The sequence below is a fragment of the Rhipicephalus microplus genome, chromosome 8, assembly GCF_043290135.1.
Source record: "Rhipicephalus microplus isolate Deutch F79 chromosome 8, USDA_Rmic, whole genome shotgun sequence".
Classification (NCBI taxonomy): domain Eukaryota; kingdom Metazoa; phylum Arthropoda; class Arachnida; order Ixodida; family Ixodidae; genus Rhipicephalus; species Rhipicephalus microplus.
In genome coordinates, this window is record NC_134707.1 from 118,283,578 (window position 1) to 118,305,933 (window position 22,356).

Here is a 22,356-nt window from a genome sequence, read left to right on the forward strand (position 1 = left end):
GACAGAAGCCAACCCAACGAAGAAACAAGGACAAAAAAATGCCGCGCACGCTCTTCCCCTCCCCTTCTAAACAGCGGCCATCCCACCAACAGCAGTATCAGATTCAACGCCGAGGGAAATCCAGAAGCATCTGGAAGGAATGGGTGATGCAATGCAGTGTCACGCCACGACGTGTGAAAACTATGACAAAGATGTCGCCCTTTCACTAACATTGGCAATGCCTAGAGATAAAAGACCTGGAAGCTTCAAGAATATCGTGGCAAATGGATATAAGCAAGCAATATAGGGAGGCGAGCAGGAGAGAAAGTCAGTATGTGATGTAGCCAGTGTGAGAGTGCCTGTCCTGCAGTGACAGTGCGTGAGTGGCCGATGGTGATTTCGGCAAAGAGGTTTTGTTGATGAAGTGCCATCAGCCGATCTGGAAGACTCAAGTGAGAGTGGGGAAGTTCTGGGGGCAATGTGAGAGTGGGGAAGTTCTGAGGAGTGCTTCCTGGAAGAGAAACCTTGGATAAACCAGACGACGACTAATGCTGGATTTGGTGCGAGTCCCTCCCGGAAAGGAGACATTCTAGATTATTAGTCCAAGAAATTTGGACTGAATATGCTGAATCAACATTCGAGTTTTTAGCGTTCTTAGTTGGTAATGCATGAAATTGCATTGTAGCATGAGTTGTTAATTGTGCCCCTTGTTGTGAACGTATCGGAGCACCTTGGTAGTTGCACTGTACTTGATAACTGTCGAGTGTGCATGTTTGTGTGTTGTTTACACTGCCTTCACAATGAATATATTTTGTTTTGTTATCAACTTTAAGATCTGACCAAAGACCGACCGTTGTTTGTGCCCGTTGTGAAAGTACACTCAAACCTCGGTAAAACAAAGGGGAGCCACAATTATTTTGTTATATCTATTATTTATTTATATGGATTATAACAGTTTGTGGCAATGTATGCTCAGATGGGCGCACACCTATAAGCATGCAAAGAAGGAAACCGCCTCGCGGCCCGATGAACCGCTACGCGACCAGGCGTGCGACGGAAAATAAACACAGTCGAATCTCATTAATTGGAACATGCTTAATTCGAACTTCGGTTACTTCGAACTCGCGCTGTGGTCCCGTCAAAGCTATATGTATTCCAATGGATGAAAACGCCCTGTAATTTGAACGCGCAAGCACTAGCGACGATTATTTCGAACATACCGTCCTCCTAAAATGTTCTCAGCGCCATGCCTAATCCCACGGCGGCAACTCTCAACGCTGCACGCGAAGACAAAAGAAAAGGAAAGAAAAGACTGTGGCGGATTGTTTGCTCTTTCTCAATGCCGATCTGCGACGCGCCTGTGCCACGCTTCTCCCTTTTCAGTCTCTGCACGTAGAGACCCTTCTCATTTTAAGGTCGCACACGGAGAGAGAGGAAAAAATAAGAACTGTCACGGAGAGTTCTCCTTTCTCGGTGCAGAGGGTAGCAGCGGAGACGCAGTCGTTGCCGTCCTCTTTAGAGAGTGTTGGCGCTGGACTTAGCCGGGCGCTACTATGCTTTGCCAACTGCGTGCGTAATTGATTGACTTGCGGCAACGTGTGCAGACGCGCATCACCAATTACTTCAATTAATGACGGATGTCCTCTGATTTGTGAATAAATGTAAGTTTTTTGAAGCTTCCCCATCGTTTGTTCTTAAGGGGGCAGATTGGTCTTCGAGACCAAAAAGTGACGAAAAAATTAATTTTTGAAAATTCACATTTTTGGTTTTAGCAAGTATGTTTCTATATCTCTGCAAATTTTCACACACCAGGAAGTAGTAATTTTTTTGTCATGTCATTCTAACTGTCCAGATTCTTGATGCTGCCAACATGCAGAACCTGCAAAATAATGGTGAACTGACTTTGAGGCTTCTTTATAAATTGCCAGCACCTGTGTCTAAAGCTCTACTACCAATTTATAAGCGCCTTTATGAGGGTTGCAAAACATGCGCACCATGATAGTTGCTTTTTGAAGAAACTGTGTGTCTTCAGTTTTTTCCATTTTTCTCAAAAAAAATAAATTTATGACTATTCAATTTTGAGGCCTCAATATCTCTGCAGCTAGGGCAGGTACAATAATTCTTTTCGCAGCGGAAATCTGTATGTGTGTATAATGCAAGTATGGGAACAGAATTTAGAGCACAAGCCTTTTTAATTAATTACTAATCAAAATTTTAAGATAATTCCAACTGCTTTTGAAAATGGATAGTTCATTTTACGGCAAAATAACCAATGAAGGCCTAAAAACAAAAACCTCTTGCATACTTTCAATCTATAGTCATTAGTCTATGTTGGGATATCTTAAATATCACTTTTATTAAGCACTTTTTTTTCTATGACGGCCATAAACAATAGGGGATGAACTTAAATTATCTCAGGAAGAAGGTGAGTTACAGGAAAACTAATTAAAAATTAGAAATCAGCAGAAAAAACTGCATAACCCTGTGCAGTTTGATCGTGATCACTGAAGAATAAACGAAAAATGTCTAAGACCAGTCTGCCCCATTAAGTGAGAGGGAAATCACTTTGCACCGCAGCGCCACTTCTCGGTCACGTGACTCGCTGAACGCTTCCTCAGTCCTCTCCGCTGGCTCTGAGAGGAGGACGGCTCTCTCGCCTGCACGTGGCGTGGCTGTAAGGTCGGCGCGAAAGCTTTGAAAGAGCCGCTCCGAACGAGCGTCAAACTCTGCAGAAAACGATGTATATAACACACATTGGTCGGTATTTTTTTATAGACTAATTTAGTTCATCTTATATCCATTTTCTGGTCGATTTTACTTTGTTATAACAAGGTTTAAAATGCATGGTTTTCAATGGAGCTTTCAAGAGGAATTTCATCTATTCCGCTATATCCCGTTACGTTTTAACGAGGTTTGAGTGTATCGGAGTACCTTGTGAGTTGTACTGTATTTGATAACTGCAGAGTTATCAAGTCTACTCGAAATGGCAGTGCCAGGCAGCTGAAAGCCACAGTAACGCCAATGGCCGGTTCCCACTGCACCCTGCTCTTTCGCCCAAGCACTGAAAGATAAGAGGAGCCACTGCTTGGGCACTCCTTTCTGAAGAATGTAGCATTTCCCATTTCACTCGCCTTTCCTCCTCCTCCCCCTCCTGCTTAAGGACACTGCACCATGCTCCTTCATGGTTTACAGAGACATGCATCTTTTCTATCCCCAAGCGATCACTAATGCACACTTTCAGCCCACCCACTCTCCCCACTAGAGCTCTCAAACTACGAAACAGACGGTACTGCACAAATGAACAGCCGACTTCTAGAGACTGCACTGAGCAGGAGTCTCTCGGACAAATATCAAAACACCGTTCTTTTGTCTGAAAACATTTTATTCCCGAAACGAGGAAAAGCCGGAACATAACTTGGGGGAAACAGTTGGGAGAACTTGGGAGGAACAGGAACATAATGTGGTAGTGATATATCACAAGAAACACAAGGAATAATGAACATAGGCATCTTATAGCAACTAGCAACTGTTTCTTTGGTCACTGTGCAGGGATAACTTGCAACAAATGTGTGCTACATCCCTTCCATACCTTGGAAGGTTGCTCATCAAAAACTCACCATAACTACTCGCTTGCAGTTGTTTGTTTTGTACAGAGTAACCAGCCATGCTACTTAGTGCCTGAACAGAACACCTCAAAGAAGGCCAGCAACACCTTTCAAAAATAACAAAATATACCATTTATATTGAACTCTCCTGAACCTGCCAACACCAAAATTATCTAGCTATTAAGCTTACAATCGCACAAACCATGCAATTTTTTTAGCATTCTCTGCTACTTTTTACCTGAATGCACATGGCACTAGCGTGAGACAGCACCCTGCAGTTGCTGAAAGGTCCACAATGTCATTATGGAGCTCCCTTAAAAACATATTTCGACCCCGAGGCACGGACTATGGGTGTGAATCTTTGCAGAAGTGCCAACACGTGACGTGTGCCGGAGTCCATCCAGCCGCTCCAGACCGTTGAGAAAAACGGATATGGCGTAGTCTTCATGCCAAGGTCAGAAGGCCTGTCCGCCCATTCATCATGGCCACGGGGAAACCCAATCGGCGCCTCGCCCGGGGCGGGAGCGCCTGCAATACGGTTTCCTGTAACATAGTCCCGCAGCTCATACAGTGACTGGCTGTGCATCAGCCTGTTCAGCCACAGACTGTGGGGTGACACATTGGGTATTTCATTCTCTCGAACCCTGGTGCACTCAAGTCCACCTGCGTAGATTAATGGCCCAAAGTAGAAGGCTGGAGGCACTCCATGCGGCTCCTCCTCGTCATAGATGTCCTTGTTGCCATAAACGGGGTGACATAGGAAGGGAAGGAACTCCTTTGGCAAGCTAGTTGAATACTTGAATACCACATTGTCAGTCATCGGTGTTGGGCATGCCTTGGAAATGCGGACGGCACTGGTAAAGTCCATAACTTGTGGTTCCCAGTTGCGTTGTGGAAAGAGTCTAAAAGGAAAAGGCACACCGCCGACAGTGGTGAGAACAGGGCCATTTACTGCCTTGGCGATGACATCCTGAACCAAGTCCCCCAAACGTGGGATTCGCCCCGACCCGTCCCCAAACAGTCCTTTAAAGTGTATGGTTTCTCCACGTCCTGGCCCCTCGCCTGAGCTCCCAAGTTGCATACTGTCTGTGGCAACACCCATAGCAGAGTGCAAAATGTGCCAGCCGACAAAAAGTCGCTCGCTGGCGACAAACAGTATTGCAGAGATCAGCGGGTGGTCCACGTCGATGGTCGTCCCAGCGAATGGCTCGTCAAAGCGCCAGACTTTAGAGTTCACTGCACTCAGGGTGGTGATGTTGGGCAGTGTGATAAGTCCGTCAGGAGGCAAGGAAATATCTGCCCACACAGCATCTTTTGGAATGTGACTCATTCGGTTGCCAGGAGCAGCCCAACATCGGTACAGTAGAGGAACATCGTCATCATCAATATTGGATGGGACGATTGGGGGCGAAGGTTTTACGAAACCTTTGTCTGCAGAAGGCGTGACCGTTTGCACTTTTTGGGTCGCCATGATCCCTGCATGACTCATGGCAAACAGGGGGGCCTCAAGCACCCAACGGCCCACATTGTCGAAGAGACCACAGGCTTGGATCTTGGCAAGCACACACTTGATGTCCCCCCAATGATACCCAAGTGCCCAGGATGCTGCGAAGGCAGAAGCTGGCACGAAGTGATTCTGGCCTGGCTTGAAGTTGACAGGAATCTCGGAAAATGGAGGCCAGAATTCCACAGCAGAAGGGCCCATGGTTGGATACAGTGCAAATACTGGAGGCTCAGCATCCTCACCAAATAACGAGCACATGGGGTACTGGTGAAGGACAACATTTAAACACAGTTCTCCAGGCACAACGGTGGTGGCACCGTACCACGTATACATTTGCTTGCGTGGAGTGGGATCACCATCCACCCCAGTTTCCAACACAATGCTCATGTTGCCCCATGGCCAGGGAAGCAGGCTCATCAGGTAGACTGCCGCCTCGGCAAAGCTGCTTGCCATTTCAAAGCATGGCGGCATGATGAGGTAGGGCTCACCCCTGGGGACACACTGCACACTGGCAAAGAATCTTATCTGCCCACGCTGCCATCCACGGAAGAATGGGAAGGCTGGCCGAATCAGGCCCCCACAATCCTCGTCAGGCACACCAGAGCTGTTGAACAGGCGCGTAATAGTTGTATATTTCTTGATGAACACATCAGGCTCATGAACTTGTGATTGGCCAGTAAGGATGTTGTAGCAACACGCTGCATCTGGTATGCCATATTCGGCCCATGCCAGCATGAGTCCTAGCTTGAAGGCACTCGCCTCACATGTCGTAGGAGAGGGAGGAGGGTGAAAAGACAGCTTGTCAAACTCAAGTACAAGGGCACTTACCGTGCTCTCCATGTAGTGACGCCATTGTTCCTTTGCCAACTGAGTGCAAGTAAGGGCAGTGCCTTCGTGGGCAGCCATACAGGCACTGTAGACAAAGCAGGGGGGGCCCCAGCGCCGAATGCATGATATCGAATGTGTGCCGTTACCCTCCTGTGGAAACCACTCGCCGACAAGTGACACTCTGGAATCGTCATGCAACATCTGTGTGGGACTTGTCTTGGTATACAAGGCTCGAAGTGCCACTGCATCACATTCTGGTACGATATCACCACCCAAACGGACCACTGCTGTGTCTCCTATACCTTTCTGAGTTACCGTGATGGGGATGCGACAGGCATAAGTCAAACCACTTTGAGCGCCATGTTCAGGCACTCCCTTGCCTATGACAATGGCTACAGTGCCCGGCCTATGAAGAAATGGGTAGTGACCTACATCGAACAAAGGAAAAGCCACACCTTGCCCCATTGCTGTGGATGAACTGAGCACTTCACCGGAGCGCCCAACTGCGGCCACAACTACCTCGGGGATGGTTGCTGGCCGTCTTTGATGGGCTGCACTGCTTGCACCTTCTACTACTATCGGGGGTTGCGTCTGGGTGTTTTCCTGTGTAGAGCCTTCGGCAAAGAAAGATGGGCTTTCATTGGGTTGTGCTTTACCTGGGCTGAACTGAGCAGGTGGGAATGGACCCTCTTGAGCTTTGGGAGAAAGGCTGTCAACTAGAGAGCAGAGTTTTTGGGAAGCTGCAGAGTCAACGTGCTTTCCACAGCTGTCTTCACGCATGATGTCGCCAAAACAGAGTTGTTGTAAGGTGCTGCGGACACTTGTGGGGTATAAAACTGTCGTCCAACTGCCATCCCTGAAAGATTTCATTCGGCCATCTGGATTAAGGTGCGAACAATGCATGATGGTGGCAGTATTTACATTTGTGCACACAAAGCCGTTGGGGAGCATGGTCGCTGGACTGACATCTGCCCAAGCACCAACATCTGCCAAAGCACCAGAAAGCATGTTTGTGCCCTGCCCTCCTTTATCTCGAACCCAATCGATGAAGGGAAGTCCAGACACTTCTTCATATGTCCTCGGGCAGGTCACAGGCCCGGGGTTGTTTTCAACGTCCCCATCAACACACAAGTCACGAACCCAACCTGTGAGCCCAGTAAGTTTCATCAAGTCGGAGAATACACATAGGAACCAGAACATGCTGACGAGGGATATGCAGCAAGGCAAGCAGCACAAGACACAGGAAGGTTCCACTGTCAACTTGTTGTGCTCCATGCCCCAAGACAGTCTGCAAAGCCATGAGCGGAATTCTTCCATCAGGGCGCACGCAGCAGGATCAAAGTTACCGCAAAGAATAGTCACTACAGTGCCATGACCTTCGATGCCTCGGGATAACAGACGGGATGCTGTGTGACCCAAAGAGGCCTTGCCATCAGCCTTTTGAGACCCCTGCAATTCACCGGATGCAATGGCAGTGTTGCAAGTCAGGCGCAGTTCATCATATGCCTTCTGTCTATAATTACACTCAATGATCCCCTTACGCGGTGTACATGTACTACACGGACACACACACTGCAGTCCACTTGTGCTTGTACAGGTGATACAAGCTATGCTACATCCTTGCTCCGAGTTCCAATGAACAACATATGTCTTATCATTGTCCAAGGTGCCTTCCATGGAGCAGACGGAGTGCCCAAGGCCAGTGCGATGCCGGAAGAGCTGCGCAGGATCAGAAAGGGTCGTCAGGTGCTTCCTTGTCCCCAGCAGCTACACCCAGCCCCATACATGCTAAACATGCATTTCTCTTGGGAAGGCATTGCCTGGTGCCTCTGAATTATTGAACTGGCCTAACTGGCTCACATGATGAACTTTTGAACAAAAAGCAGGGGGCTTGCAGTGGGGTTGAATGAAGTGGCTGACTGAAGTAAGAGGGGTGGCAGAAGCAGTAGTGGGTGTGGTGGTGAGCTTTTGGAGTGGTCAGTAGTGGGCATGATGGGAAGAGTAGTGGGCGTAGTGGTCAGTTGTGGTAATAGTGAGTCGAGAGAGTGGTGAGAGGAGTGGCACGTATCCCTAGGAGATTTACCCACTTTCCGTGGTAACCGCACTGCAATTTATGATGGTCCTTGGACCTGAAAGCCTCCACCAACAGCAGCCTCCCCATAGAAACACTTATGAAAACACTTGGACGCACAGTCAAGGCTTTCCTAATGATCAAAAAGTAAAACTGCAAATGCTACTTACACTCAAAACTGGCCTCAGGAGCCCCATACAGGGGCCAATACAATGAAAGTACTACATTCATACCTCAATATAACGAAGGTGGATATAACGAATTATCGGTTACAACAAAGTAAATGAAGAATAGCTCTGTCATAGATACAGTGGTGCAAATTTATTTTTATAGCGAATTTTCAAATTTAACAAAGTATTTCTAGCAGGTGTGATTTTGTTATAATGAGGTTTGAGTGTATTCAAACTCTCACAGAGTCTCTACCAATTTGATTTTTACAAACTCCCCGACTTCTCCAGCTTTTCCATGATGATTAGAAGCACATTCCATAACATGTTCGGAAAACTGTGCACTGGAAATAAACCTTCGAATGGTAAAAGAAATCTGGTGCTCATATAAAACAAGTAAAACAAACAAACATAAGGACACTACTACACAGGTGAACCATAAAGCATTATATCATATATTATTATCATCATTATCATCATCAGTATTATTGCAGCATTCAGAAGCCTTGAAGGGTTATCACAGGCACGGTGGACTCAGTAATTCAAGGTCCAATGATTCAAGCTTACGATTAAACTAAGATGATAGTTTTCTGATGGACCGCACAAACTGCAGCTAGCTTAAAGAGCTTCACTGTTTAAAAAAAGCCTGAACAAAGACAACAGACTATAGACATACTTACTTTATTATTTGTGCTGGAAGATGACGAAGACGCAGCAACAGCTTCCTGGCTGGATGCCTGCTCTTCCAGAGATGATGGAAGGACACGACTAGGCTGACTTGGTGGAGGATCGGCTGCCACTGGCATCCCCTTTCTAGGGACCACGGGGCCCCAATCCTAAAAATAATAAACAAGCCAATAGGATCGATGCGGAATGTCGTGTGCGACAGTATACTGAAACACTTGTTAGAAACTATACAGAACACCAGGGCTAGCTTCACCTCAATGATTTACACTAACAGCCCATGAGGATGTTGTTAAAAACAGGGAACATAGTACGCGCCGAAAGAAGACAAAAATGAAGGATGCCATGTGGCACTTTAGGTTTTTTGGCTGGAATAAAGGGCAGCGTTCAGATGCACAGTTCGATCTCTCCAGGCATATCTGTGCTTAAAACCCGGTTCATCTGCGAACGAAGTCTTCAGATTTTACAGATCCTCCATATGCAGAGGCGAAAATACACTCCATTCATGGACAGCATCTCAAAACTATAGTTGAGCGAAAGACAGGCAATTCTTTTGAGGGCATCAATTTTTTTCGTAGACACAACCATCAAACAGTTAGGCCAGAGCAAGCATAAAGGCCATTGAATGCTGCCTCTATGTCACAATTTTATCTCGACAGCGCTCGCAGTGCATGGAGTTGGGAGAGAGACGCGAGTCTGCGGTGACATGACAAACACATTTTAAGGGGAGATGCTACTTGAAAAACGATTTTCTTTAATAAGAGTCTGAATTTAACACAAATTGGCATGCTGATAGAGTTTTTTCTCCTCTTTTCAAATATGTCATTTATTTTCATGTAGATTGCTTGGTTTTCTTTCTGCAGGTCAGATACTGCAAAATTATGGCCATTGTTATGCAACAATTCTGACCTATAAAAATTCGAGATAAAGCATGCAGATATAGCTGACTATGATCCTTTGGAACTGTAGAGTGCAAAAAACTATAAATTTTGTGTGTAAAAAGGTGAAGTACAGTAATAAAATAGAAAAATTTACTTTGGCTCTAGTTGCCAAGGGCTTTCAATGTTATATAATTTTTGAAAAACATAATCAAGCAGCACTGCCAATCTGAATAGATACTTGCACTCTATGGGCCTTCATCATGCTATGTGCAAAATTTCATAGAGGTATGACAATTCTAAGTATACGAACTAGCGTGTATAAGAAGCACAGATCACACAAAACTGCAAAAGGAGAAAAACGCATTTGAAAGTTTGAAACCTTTTTTTTTTATCACAGAGTTGTTAGAAATGCATAATCTTTGGCCATAATGTTCAACAGAACTTTGAAAAGCACTGCAAGTTTCTAGAACTGTCCTCCAGCATAGGTTGTGCCCTCACGGTCTTTGCGAGCACTCTCTTCTAGCCGTGCCCTTTTCACTCCACGACGACGGTGGGCCCTTGCTTCTGCTGTCAGACGCTCGGACATTCTCTTGATGCGCCTCGCATCGCGGGAATCACTGAAAGTAACTAGATCTCTAGATGGCAGTATGTTGAGCTCTTCCAGGATGTGCTCGAAAGTAGCATGACCCTTGTTGAACCACAGGATTGCCATAGCTGCGGCAGTCTCGACAACCGTTCGGGAGACAAACTTAGTCTTGGGGCAAAGTAGCCAAATTTTGCTCCCTTTGATGCATCGAGCAAGGAGCTTCTCATCCGTTAGCCTCTTGTAAATGGGCAAAACAGCCAATCCCTGTGCTTTTGTCAGGAGAGGTGTGTGGCGTGGTGCAGGTTCACCAAGTGCTTTAGCGCGTTGATGTTTGTACCACGATTCTGTTCCTGCAGGGCAAAACTTGTGGCTGCCAGCATTGTCAGTAGAGCATGAGTGGAAGTACGAAGCCCATACTGTAGTGTACATATCCCGTACACTCCCCCTGTTGCTTGTTATGGCAATCTGATAGTATGTTTGGATCTTCTGAATGGCTGGCTCTTTCATTTTCTGCCCTCGTGGTAATGGCACATGCAGCTTCCGTAGCGCGGTGCCAAGTCTCTTGGCCACATGATTAGTGCAGTCTTCTTTTTCTATATTGACAGCACCATAGACTTTTGACTCTGCGACTGCACTATATGCTTTGCTGTCACTGTCACTCAAGAATGTCATGAAATGCAGTGGGGTGTCATAAGTCAATGTTCTCTGCCAAATGCGCATTGCAGCCTCCGTTTCCATGGCATGGGAGGAACAGTCTACATTTTTTTCACAGACTGGGCCATGGAATGCCTGCCACACTTCCTCGTCTGGGCCCATATCCTTGTGCCTACTGCATGTCAGGCAGTAATTTGATATGACCTCGAAGTCTAAGCAGAGGCCAGTATCTAAGGAGATAACTGCGCCAATCCCGTTGTGGCTTTTGTGGCCCCTCTTCTGCGAAGTGCCGTCGAACATAACAGCCACATCAGTTTCGCCTGCTACTTCTTTCGTCAACTCTCTGGATCGGCGCAAGTTTTCACTCACAGCTGCCATGGCAGCGGTGTGCACCTTCTTTGCTATCGAAAAAAATCCTCGGTGGTGCATTGGCTTTGGGAGTCCAATAATGGAGCAAAATCTCGACAATTGCTCATGCCCAATGCCGACATTGCGTGCAGCCACCACCGCCTTCACATTTACAGCGAAACTATCTCGGGAGTTCCCACTGTCGTACCGTTGGCTCACTGGGCTGCTGCCGTCCGCCGTAACATGCAGTGACGTATAGGAGCACGAAAGAACAGTCGCTGAGCATTCGCTGTTTTCGCAATGAAGTTCGAGGAGCGACGAAAGTCCCTTGCGCTTTTCTGCCGGCTCCCGAACAGCAAGTTTTTGAATACCGCAAGCAGGGCATGCCGCACCTGCCACAAGTGCCGTCAGCAAGAGGGTGTCGCACAAAACTGTCGTTGCACAAACCTCATCGCGCTGTCTTTCGTCTTTTTTGAAGAAGCCGAGCTTCTTTTCCGAAGCACTGACGAAAAAAAGCGCAGCGTCAATCCCTTCATCGCAGCCACTGTCGCTCGCGCACTCGTCGATGCCGCCGTCAGGCCTAGCACACGTAGGCGCATTCTCGTTCGTCGCCGTCGTTCGGGGCGCTTTACGCCGCCTTCCCTTGAACTTGTGCTTCGTTCGAAACTTCTGCGGTCTCACGTTGCACTTTTTCGGGCTTGTCATTGCAGAAATATGCGTAGATGCGCAGAAAAGCAGACGGACCAAATGCCGATGGCCGCCACCAACACAGCTGACAATGACTCGGTAGCCAATGGCGATGCGGCTTAGGGTGCCGCGCGTTTCAAACCGCTCAAACCATGTGATAAAAAGGCCCCGTTTTTTATTTATTTTTTTGCCCACGTACGAAACTGGCGGTCGTCGGAGCTGTAAGAAGAAGGCCGGATGCAACTTTCCCAACCGATCGCGATGGCGGGCGGCACTGCAACGGGGAGCAGCGCGCAGTCAAAGATGGCCAATATCGGCGCAAATTCACGAAATTTTGAACCACCTTTATGCCTTCATACACATTTTTTGCATTTTGCGGTTCGAATTTAGTTTTGAAATTTTCACAGATGAAAGAAGAAGGTTTGAAGATTACAATGCAATAAAAATCAGAAATAAGAGAAATTTCGCTAAAAACGTGATTTTTCGACTCGCATCTCCCCTTAATACTACCCAAAATGGCAAACAATCCGACACTTAAAGTTCGCCCCAAAAAAGAGACATGTATGCAATAATCAGCTAAATCAAAGAAGCAGGAACTAACACCAATCCAAGTGAAGTTCAGCCGGAAGCGTAATCTGCATCTGGTTCCTCTCTAGCGCGAAATGGCATTTCCGTGGCTACTCTCATGCGATCCCACAACAGTAAAACATTCTTACTGTTCAGATGCTGCCTTCGGAACTGTGACGAAGTCACAGTTCCGAGGGCAGCATCTGAAAGACATCGCTGAACGATCTGCTCATCTTCATTGCTGGTGTCCCGGTTTTATTCATCATCTTCGGCCCTACCAGCCCCCTTAAAACTAACTTGCCAAGGATGACACAACGCCTCTGACAAAGATAGGTCCTCCTATCGAGAAGTCGGTCAGCCTGTCTGAGGCACTTCCACGGTTCACCCTGATACTTCACTACTAACCCCCTTAAAACCAGCACGCCAAGGATGACAAGGCGCCTTTGTCAAAGATAGGTCCTCCAATTGAAATGACAGCCAGCCTGTCTGAGGCACTTCCACTGTTCACCCTGATACTTCACCATTAACCCCCTTAAAACCAGCATGCCAAGGATGACACAACGCCTTTGTCAAAGATAGGTCCTCCTATCGAAATGTCGGCCAGCCTGTCTGAGGCCCTTTCACTGTTTACCCTGATACTTCGCTACTAACCCCCTTAAAACCAGCACGCGAAGGACGACACAGTGCCTTTGACAAAGATAGGTCCTCCTATTGAAACGGCAGCCAGCCTGTCTGAGGCACTTTCACTGTTCACCCTGATTATCCCGCTACGTTGTTTCCATCTTTCAGCTCCCATCTTGATTGTGGTCTATAGGTGAAACTTCACTACAATGAAAATCTTCAATCATACATTTTTTCGCACATCCCATCAATTTCGTTGTAGCAGGATTCGACTGCGATAGTAAGAAAAAATCCACGCTGCCATGAAGCCATACTTCAAGGTCCAGAGTGAAGTGCCGGTAGATTAAAACACATCAAAAATTTTTATACGATGACTGATGCACACAATAGAGCCTTTTTCATATAACCCGCAAGTGTGCTTCGCTTGACTGCATATTCACCCAACTAATGGTATCATCTGTTGAGCTTCAGTTGGAGATGAAGTCCTAGCTGCCCGGGCTGGGACCTGTCAATCACGCGTGTTTATATCAAAAGAGCTAGGTGGGCAGACGAGATTAGGAAGATTCCAGGTGTAAAGTGGCAGCAGCAAGCACAGTACCAAGTAGAATGGCGGAAGAGCCAAGATGTCTTGGTCTAAACATATCGAATACACCTGCAATAAAGCTTTAGAGAAACTGGGCTATTTAAATTGTACATTAAAAATACTCGTCCGAAACGATATTGCTCACATATAAAGCACTCATCCGTCCAATCCTACCCTGCCTACCCTGTATGGAACCCTCATAAAGTATCTGACATCAACACACTGAAATCAGTTCAAAAGAAAGCCATTCGAAACATATCGAAGGCCTAAAGTTGCTCCATATTCTTGTTACTACCCACGCTAAGCATTAACTAACGAATATTTGTCTTCAGATAAACTGAAACCCACGAGAAATAGCCACAAACTCAATCTGACACCATTTCATCCACCTACTAAACCATTTAAATTCAGCCCAGAGGAATTCAACATCCTAACAGTAACGACACAAGAAATAAGGAAAGCTACAAGAAGGAATGCAAAGAGGCAAAGCCGCTTGTGAGGATGACTTAACAACGGACCTGCTGAAAGATAGCGAAGAAATTGTGTTAAAAAAACTGGCCACTTTATGTACGAAGTGTCCCTTGACGGGAAGGGTACCAGAATCTTAAAGAACGCCAACATCATCATAATCCATAAAAAAAGAGACGTCAAGGACTTGAAAAATTACAGGCCCATCAGCTTACTGTCCATTTTCTACAAACTATTTACAAAGAGAATAGATAATAAAGTTAAGGCAACACTAGAGTTCCATCAACCAAAGGACCAAGCAGAATTTCATACAGGCAACTCCACAACAGATCATATTCTTTCTATCAATTGGTAATAAAGAAATGCGCGGAATACAACCAACCCCTGTACATAGCTTTCAGATTAAAGGAAGCCGTTTGACTCAGTCAAGACATCAGTAGTAATGCAGGCACTTCTGAATCAGGGCATCGTTGAACGCTACATAAACATACTGGAGGAAATCTACAGTGGATCCATAGCCCCCGTAATCCTCCATAAAGAAACTGGTGGAATACCAATAAAGAAGAGTATAATGCAGGAAGACACGATCTTTCCAATGCTATTCATCGCGTGTTTACAAGAGGTTCCCAGGGCCAAGATTGGGAAGAGTTAGGGGTAAGAGTTAATGAAGAGTATCTTAGTAACCTGCAATTTGCCAATGACATTGCCTTGATGAGTAATTCTGGAGAAAAATTACAGCTCATGATTACTGAACTGTACGCGGAAATCAGAAGAGTAGGTCCGAAGCCTGGGAGTCTCCCGATACACCATTGCTAGACCAGCGAAGCCTCCCTAGAGTGTGCAACACCTAGATGCATTTGTATATGACAAGTTATACCTGAGATCCTTAGCAAGACAAGAAAGCTACCCTAAAATACAAATACAGGAACGCGGACACCGAAGCACTGTATTTCAAGGATGCTCATGCTATACAAGGACATTTATTAGGTGCAGCATAATATTCTCAATAATGATGCCGTGCAGTGAAACTTGCAAACGAAGCACATCACTCCAATCACCAACAAACCATAGTGAATTAAGAAATAAACATTCATTTTACATACAGGATTGACTTTGATCAGATGGCTGTTGCATTATTTATTATTCAGAAACACCAGCTCCTCAACTATGCTGATTTCTAAAAAGTGTGGGCTTGACCTCGTCACAAGACTCATGAATCGGCTGGCTGTCCAAAAAAAAAGTTTGTCGCAATGGCGAAGCAATGAACGCGATAGCAAGAAATTGAAAGGTCACACACAGAATGGCAAGCAGATCAAAACATGCCCCGCATTTCTCACGCACAAATAACGAACGAAACATACTCACAGGTACAGATGAAAACGGATAAGCATCTCAGCTGTTACTTTGTTGAGTATAAAAAACGCGCTCTTTTCGCAAACGGAGACTGTAACAATTGCAGTGACCTTTGTGCGCCCAGGAACTACTAAAAATCATTCCGGCAAAACCCAAAGGCTAGCCAAAATGTACGATCCTCCCCGCTGCGAGATAAGGGCGCGCAATCGAGCGTCCCACCCCTTATACTCTATGCGGGAGCAAACTATGCGTGAGAAATGAGCGCGCGCAGCCGCGTCAGGACTATGTGACGACATGCGCTCATTCCGCCGTCTTGCTGGTAATGCTGAAAACACGATAGTCCCTCCGAGATCCCCAGCACCAGCGGTAAGTGGTAGATATAAATAGCTTGCCATTCGAACGTACAGGAACGTGCTCCTCCATCACTCAGTGGTTGATGCCTCGCACTCACGTCTCAATAATGCCAAGTTCGATTCCGCGAACGGGAGTCTTTTTCTGGATTTTTTTTTCTTTCTCAGGTTTTCATATATACATATATATATATTGTAGGCATTCATTAAGCACATCATCTATCTTTACACATATTCATCATCATGAGTGGTCGTCATCTTCTTCTGCTGTGGGTACTTGGCTTGTCTGAGTTCTGTGCCTTGGGCGTGGTCGCTTCATCGTGTCTTCTGGGCCTAATAAAGGTTGCCTTCACCGTTACATCACAAGTGGTGGAGTGTGCTCTACGATCTTCCGTCTTCTCCCAGCCCGATCTGCCTCCTGGAGCTGCGCTCAGGTCGTCGTTTGTGCCAGGTGTCTGGTAACATGCCTCAGGACGAGCCAACCGGCGCTTCTGCGTCTACCTCCACGGCCCCGGCTACCACGGCCTATCCATCGTGGATTATCACCGCGCACCAGCGTGAGCTGCCCACATTCGCCGGACTTCGAGGTGAAGATGTGGAGGATTGGTTGGACCAGTTCAATCGAGCGAGTTCCACTAACAACTGGGATGATCCTACCAAGCTTCACCGTGTTTCTTTCTACCTCACAGGCGTAGCGAAAACATGGTTTTTCAATCATGAAACGGACATTACGGACTGGCCACGTTTCAAGCAACAGCTTCGCCAAATTTTCGGCACCCCGGCGGTTCGTGCAGCTCTCGCGAAGAAGACACTGAATTCTTGCAAGCAACAATGCGGTGAGTCCTACACATCGTACATAGAAGATGTGCTTGCTCTCTGTCACCGTTTCAGCACGTCCATGTCTGAATCAGAGAGAGTTCGTCATCTATTGAAAGGGATAGGCACGGTCGCGTTCAATGCCTTGGTCATTCAAAACCCGACTAAGTCGCTGACGTTGTTGCCCCGTGCCAACGCCTAGAGGAACTTGAATCCCAACGGTTACCGCCGGACAGCTCTGAAAAACACTACCACGACTGATGCCTCATTGCGTGCCATGATCCGGCGATTATACGGGAAGAGCTGCAATCTTTCAGCCTCTCAATGACACCGAGTCCACCTCCCCCCTCCAACACTGTTTTGCGGGATGTTATCAAAGAGGAGTTGGCGTCCATGACCGGGCCAGCGTATGCAGACTCTCCAGTACCTCGACTCCAGCCGACGTATGCACAAGTCCTCGCTGGCTCATCACCCGTGGTACAACCGATGCCCGCACACTCGATGCCTGTCCCGCTGGCTTCGTTAACTCCGAGTGTGACTAGCCAGCCCTTTCACCCATCGTGGCGGCCGCATCGTCCGATCTGTTATTACTGCGGCTATCGGGGCCACATTGCACGCGTCTGTCGGAAGCGTCAGCAGGACGAGCGTCGTGGACTCGACACCTACGGACGGGATGATGGGACAAGCTGGTACGCTTTCCAACGTCATCCTTATGATCCGCCGCTACGCCGCTCACCGTCTCCAACTGCGACATCTGAGCCAACCAGTTCCTACCTCTCTACTAGACGCCACTCACCTTCACCCCTCCGCCGTTCCACGTCTCCATTGCGACCTGTCTCGCAATTCACCAGCCAACGCCCGGAAAACTAACCTCTGCAGCTTTTGGAGGAAAAGCTGCATCGAACGAAAAGACAGAAATTCCTCCAGTGCGTCCATATAATACGATAGCTGTTTTAATAGAAGGTGTGTACGTGGACGCTTTAATAGACACTGGTGCTTCTTTGTCTGTGATTGATCGTTCTTTGTGCTCATGTCTACGAAAAGTCACCACCCCTTATGATGGACCTACACTGCACGCTGCTCAAGGGGACGCCATTAGACGTGCCGCTATGTGCACCGCTTGTGTTTTCATAGCTGGTATTCTTCATTTTGTACAATTTGCTGTGCTGAATTCGTGTGCCCACCAGATTATATTAGGCTGGGATTTTCTGTCTACGGCGAACGCTTCCATCTGCTGTCGAGAAAATGTTGTTCATATGATGGAAACTGACTATGCCCTGTATGCGGATGACAAGCTCGTTCACTTGCTCGCTGCTGAAGAGACCGAGCTACCACCTGGTCATCAGCGGATAGTTGCCATCACTTCTAATATGATCGACTCTGGTGACGTGTTTGTCCAACCATCTGCACGCTGTCTCGCAAGAGGTATAGCCCTTGCTTCAGGTCTAGCGCGATTCCACAATGGCTCCGGACTTCTCTACGCTACAAACCAGACTTCTGAGACAATTCTCATTCCTAAAGGCACCACAATGGCTTGCGTTTCTGAATCTCAACCTGTCTCTGCTGTCCCGCTTATGCCAGCGTGTTCTGACCTTCCTTCTATTAGACGTTCATCAAGCGTTTCTGTTCTTGCTGCGACTATTAGTCTAGAACTGACATCTTCACAGACAGATGAGTTGCTTGCCTTGCTACAAAAGCATAGGAGATAGTTTGATGCCCATTCCTCATCTCTGGGACAGACGTCCATTATTAGGCATCGTATCCAGACCGATGGCACTTCCATCGTACGCCGTCGACCGTATCGCATCTCTTCATCCGAGCGTGAGGTCACTGAACAAAATGTAGCCGATATGCTGCAACGGAACATTATACGTCCCTCCGCGAGTCCTTGGTAATCCCCTGTTGTTTTAGTAAGGAAAAAAGATGGCTCCGTGCGATTTTGCGTGGACTACAGAGCACTTAATAAGATTACCCACAAGGATGTTTACCCCATGACGCGCATAGACGATGCTTTGAATTCACTGCAAGGTGCTGAATACTTCTCAAGCCTAGACCTGCGTTCAGGTTACTGGCAAATACCCATGCACGAGGATGACAAAGAAAAGACAGCGTTTTCAACACCAGATGGGCTGTATGAATTCAACGTCATGCCATTCGGCTTTTGCAATGCTCTAGCAACATTCGAGCGGATGATCGACACAGTTTTACGAGGCTTGAAGTGGAAGACTTGCTTGTGCTATTTAGACGATATCGTTATTTTCTCGTCAACCTTCCCTCAGCACTTGCAACGACTGGACGAAGTTCTTACGTGCCTTGCAAACGCAGGCCTTCAGCTGAACACCAAGAAGTGCCGTTTTGCGAGCAAGACGATTAAAGTGTTAGGCCTTGTCGTAAGCAAGGACGGTATTCGTCCCGATCCTGACAAGATTTCCGCTGTCCAACACTTCCCGCGCCCTGAAAAAGCCAAAGATTTGCGCAGTTTCCTCAACCTCGCTTCTTATTTTCGCCGATTCATTCGAGACTTCGCCTCAATAGCTTCACCATTGCACAAGTTGCTCGGATCAGGTGTCGCCTTTGAGTGGTCTCCTGAATGTGAAGCGCGTTTGCCCAACTGAAGTGTGCACTCACATCCGAACCAGTCCTCTGCCATTTCGACGAAACCGCGCCTACGGTCCTGCATACAGGCGCTAGTGGTCGAGGCATTAGTGGAATTCTCCTACAGCGAGCCGTGCACTGACCCCTGCTGAAAAGAATTATACCATCACCGAACAGGAGTGCCTAGCGGTCGTATGGTCGATACAAAAGTTTCGACCTTATCTCCACGGCCGCCACTTTACTGTGGTTACGGACCATCACGCCTTGTGCTGGCTCTCGACAATCAAGAACTTGTCCGGCCGCCTTGGTCGCTGGATTCTTCGCTTACAAGAATACGACTTCACTATAACATACAAGTCGGGAAACAAGCATCAAGACGCCGACGCACTTTCGCGTTGCCCGCTCTCTTCGGAGCCACTTAACAAACCCGCCACTGCCGCACACGAGAAGCTTTCGGCCGTCTCTTGACTACATGTTTCGTCATTAACTACTTTGGACCCAACTTCTCCAAGCGAGTGTGGTTTGTTCTTATCTCACCAACGTGCTGACCCTTCCTTACTGTCGCCGCATCATGGACCGCCTTGACGGGACTTGCCGGCCCCCTAACGCCCGTCTTCGCCGACAGCTGATGCAATTCAAGCTCAACAACCACGTCCTGTACCGTCATATCTACCACCCTGATGGTCAACGCTGGGTGCCCGTTCTACCTCGCTCTCTTCGGGCTCAAGTCCTCAAGACAAATCACGACGACATGTCTGCTGGACACATGGGCTTCCAGAAAATGTATGACCGCATAAGATGTCACTACTACTGGCTGGGCTTGTCCCCCTGTGTCGCGAAGTACGTTGCCTCATGCGCCCTTTGTCAGCATCGCAAGCTACCTACATCAACTTGAAGTGGACAATTACAACCGCTCCAGTTTCCCCTGCAACCATTCGAGGTAGTTGGCATTGACCTGTATGGTCCGCTTCCTATGACTGTCACAGGCAATCGATGGATAGTTACAGCTGTCGACCACCTGACCCGCTACGCCAAAACAGCTCCCGTGCCTTCTGCATCAGCTTCGGAAGTGGCCGACTTCATCCTTCGAGCAGTAATCCTTTGACACGGAGCTCCTCGTGTAATCCTGTGCGACCGTGGAAGAGTATTTCTTTCATCACTCGTCGAAGAAGTGCTCAAGGCAGCTGGCACTACACACAAAACAAGTTTCAGTTACCATCCTCAGACGAACGGCCTGACTGAGCGCTTTCATCGTATACTGTCAGATATGATTGCGATGTATATCGAACCCGACCACAGAAACTGGGACACCATTTTGCCATTTGTCACTTTTGCGTATAATACCTCTGTACAGCACACAACCGGTTACTCGCCGTTCTACCTCGTCCACGGTCGCTTCCCCTCTTCTTTCCTCGATGTTTCGTTCTTCTCTGCGCCTGTCAAACCATGTTCATCTTCAAGTGAAGAATACGTGTCTCGTCTACTTCATTGCCGCCAGCTGGCTCGCGTCAACACTAAAGCCAAGCAACAGGATCGCACGCTTGAATATGATGCCTCTCATCGTGCCGTGTCTTTCAGCCCTGGCAACGAAGTCCTCCTTCTTACACCCATTCGCACTTCCGGACTGTGCGAGAAGTTTCAATTACGTTTTATTGGCCCCTACACTGTCTTGGAGCAAACGTCTCCTGTGAATTATCGCATGGCACCTGTTCTTCTTCCGACGGACCGCCGCTACAGGGCAGCAGAAATAGTCCACGTATCCCGCATGAAGACTTTCATACGGCTTTCATCTTCGCTTTAAAATGGGGCCAAGAACTGCGGTCAGGATGACCACTTTCACGTGAGGGGGAAGTTAGTGTAGGCATTCATTAAGCACATCATCTATCTTTACACATATTCATCATCATGTGTGGTCGTCATCTTCTTCTGCTGTGGGGACTTGGCTTGTCTGAGTTCTGTGCCTTGGGCGTGGTCACTTCATCGTGTCTTCTGGGCCTAATAAAGGTTGCCTTCACCGTTACATCACAATATATATATATATAGATACGTATACATATACGGTCAGTGACGGCGACGTCGGCGGCAAAATCCAGCCGAGAGTGTCCATATAATTGCTATCACAATAAAAGCATAAGATGCGCTGCACAGGCTTATAGGGACAGCGAATTTCGTCAGCAGAGCCTGAAAATATTGCTTCCGCAATAGCTTGCGCCAGCATCTGGGGCTGTAGCACACAGGCCATTCTATGCACGTAGGCATTCCCTGCCCTTCCTATTTCATCGACCAGCAGTATGCCTTTGCTTGACTTAACATGAGTATTTTTACACCTCTCGGAAACATGCCATCTCTTTTCCAACATAAAATGTAACAAGCTATCAGTGTCCTGCACCATATTTCAATAAATATTAAGCATGTATTATCTAGCCTTCAGTTGTCATGCTTCAATCCCCAAACACTACGTATTACCTGCGTGCAGTTGTTTTCTTGAATTTTTATTTACAAGCAAGTAATGCCAGCTCATGTCAGCTAACTGTGGCAGAGTTCAAAACATAATGCACGCATTATACTCCTCATAACTTGCAGCTTGCCACAGCTCAAATCCTGGTACAATTAAAATTAGCTTCAAATATATAAGGTGGCATTAACATAAGCCTAGTTCTTGTTCTTAAAAAGTTGGCTTGGTCATAACAAAAACGCTTTCCTTTCCATAAAACTCGCCACATGTACTATCGAAACTATTCAATTCATAATTATTCTACCAAATCACTATTCCCTTGACGTTCACTTTCAGCCCAAGGTTCACCATTAGCTTATCCCTAGCAATAAACATTGGTGTACACGTTTGAGTGCGAAGTGCACTCTTATGGTTTTACTGTTAATTTCACAGTTTTATCCAAAAAAAAATCAACATAGCAACATGCACATCTACCCCCCCCCCCCCCCCCCCAAATAAAAGAACAAGGATCACTTGTTTTGGATTGCCCTCAACAATGTAACACAATGCACATG

The 22,356-nt window shown here is 47.1% G+C and overlaps 1 protein-coding gene across 5 annotated transcripts in view; it reads right to left on the reverse strand.

The window, feature by feature from the left end:
• Positions 1-22,356, reverse strand: part of LOC119164588 (uncharacterized) — a 116,173-nt gene that overhangs the window by 52,044 nt on the left and 41,773 nt on the right. For 4 of the 5 annotated variants that reach the window (XR_012885787.1, XM_075872503.1, XM_075872504.1 and 1 more), the window contains exon 6: positions 8,835-8,990. Coding sequence is in view for 4 of the 5 variants with exons in the window: in XM_075872503.1 (XP_075728618.1) it covers positions 8,835-8,990 (156 nt within the window). In the remaining variant the exon portion in view is untranslated. Of the gene's footprint in view, positions 1-3,340; positions 7,636-8,834; positions 8,991-22,356 lie in introns of those variants that run through there. The other variant, XM_037416811.2, reaches the window with a different exon arrangement.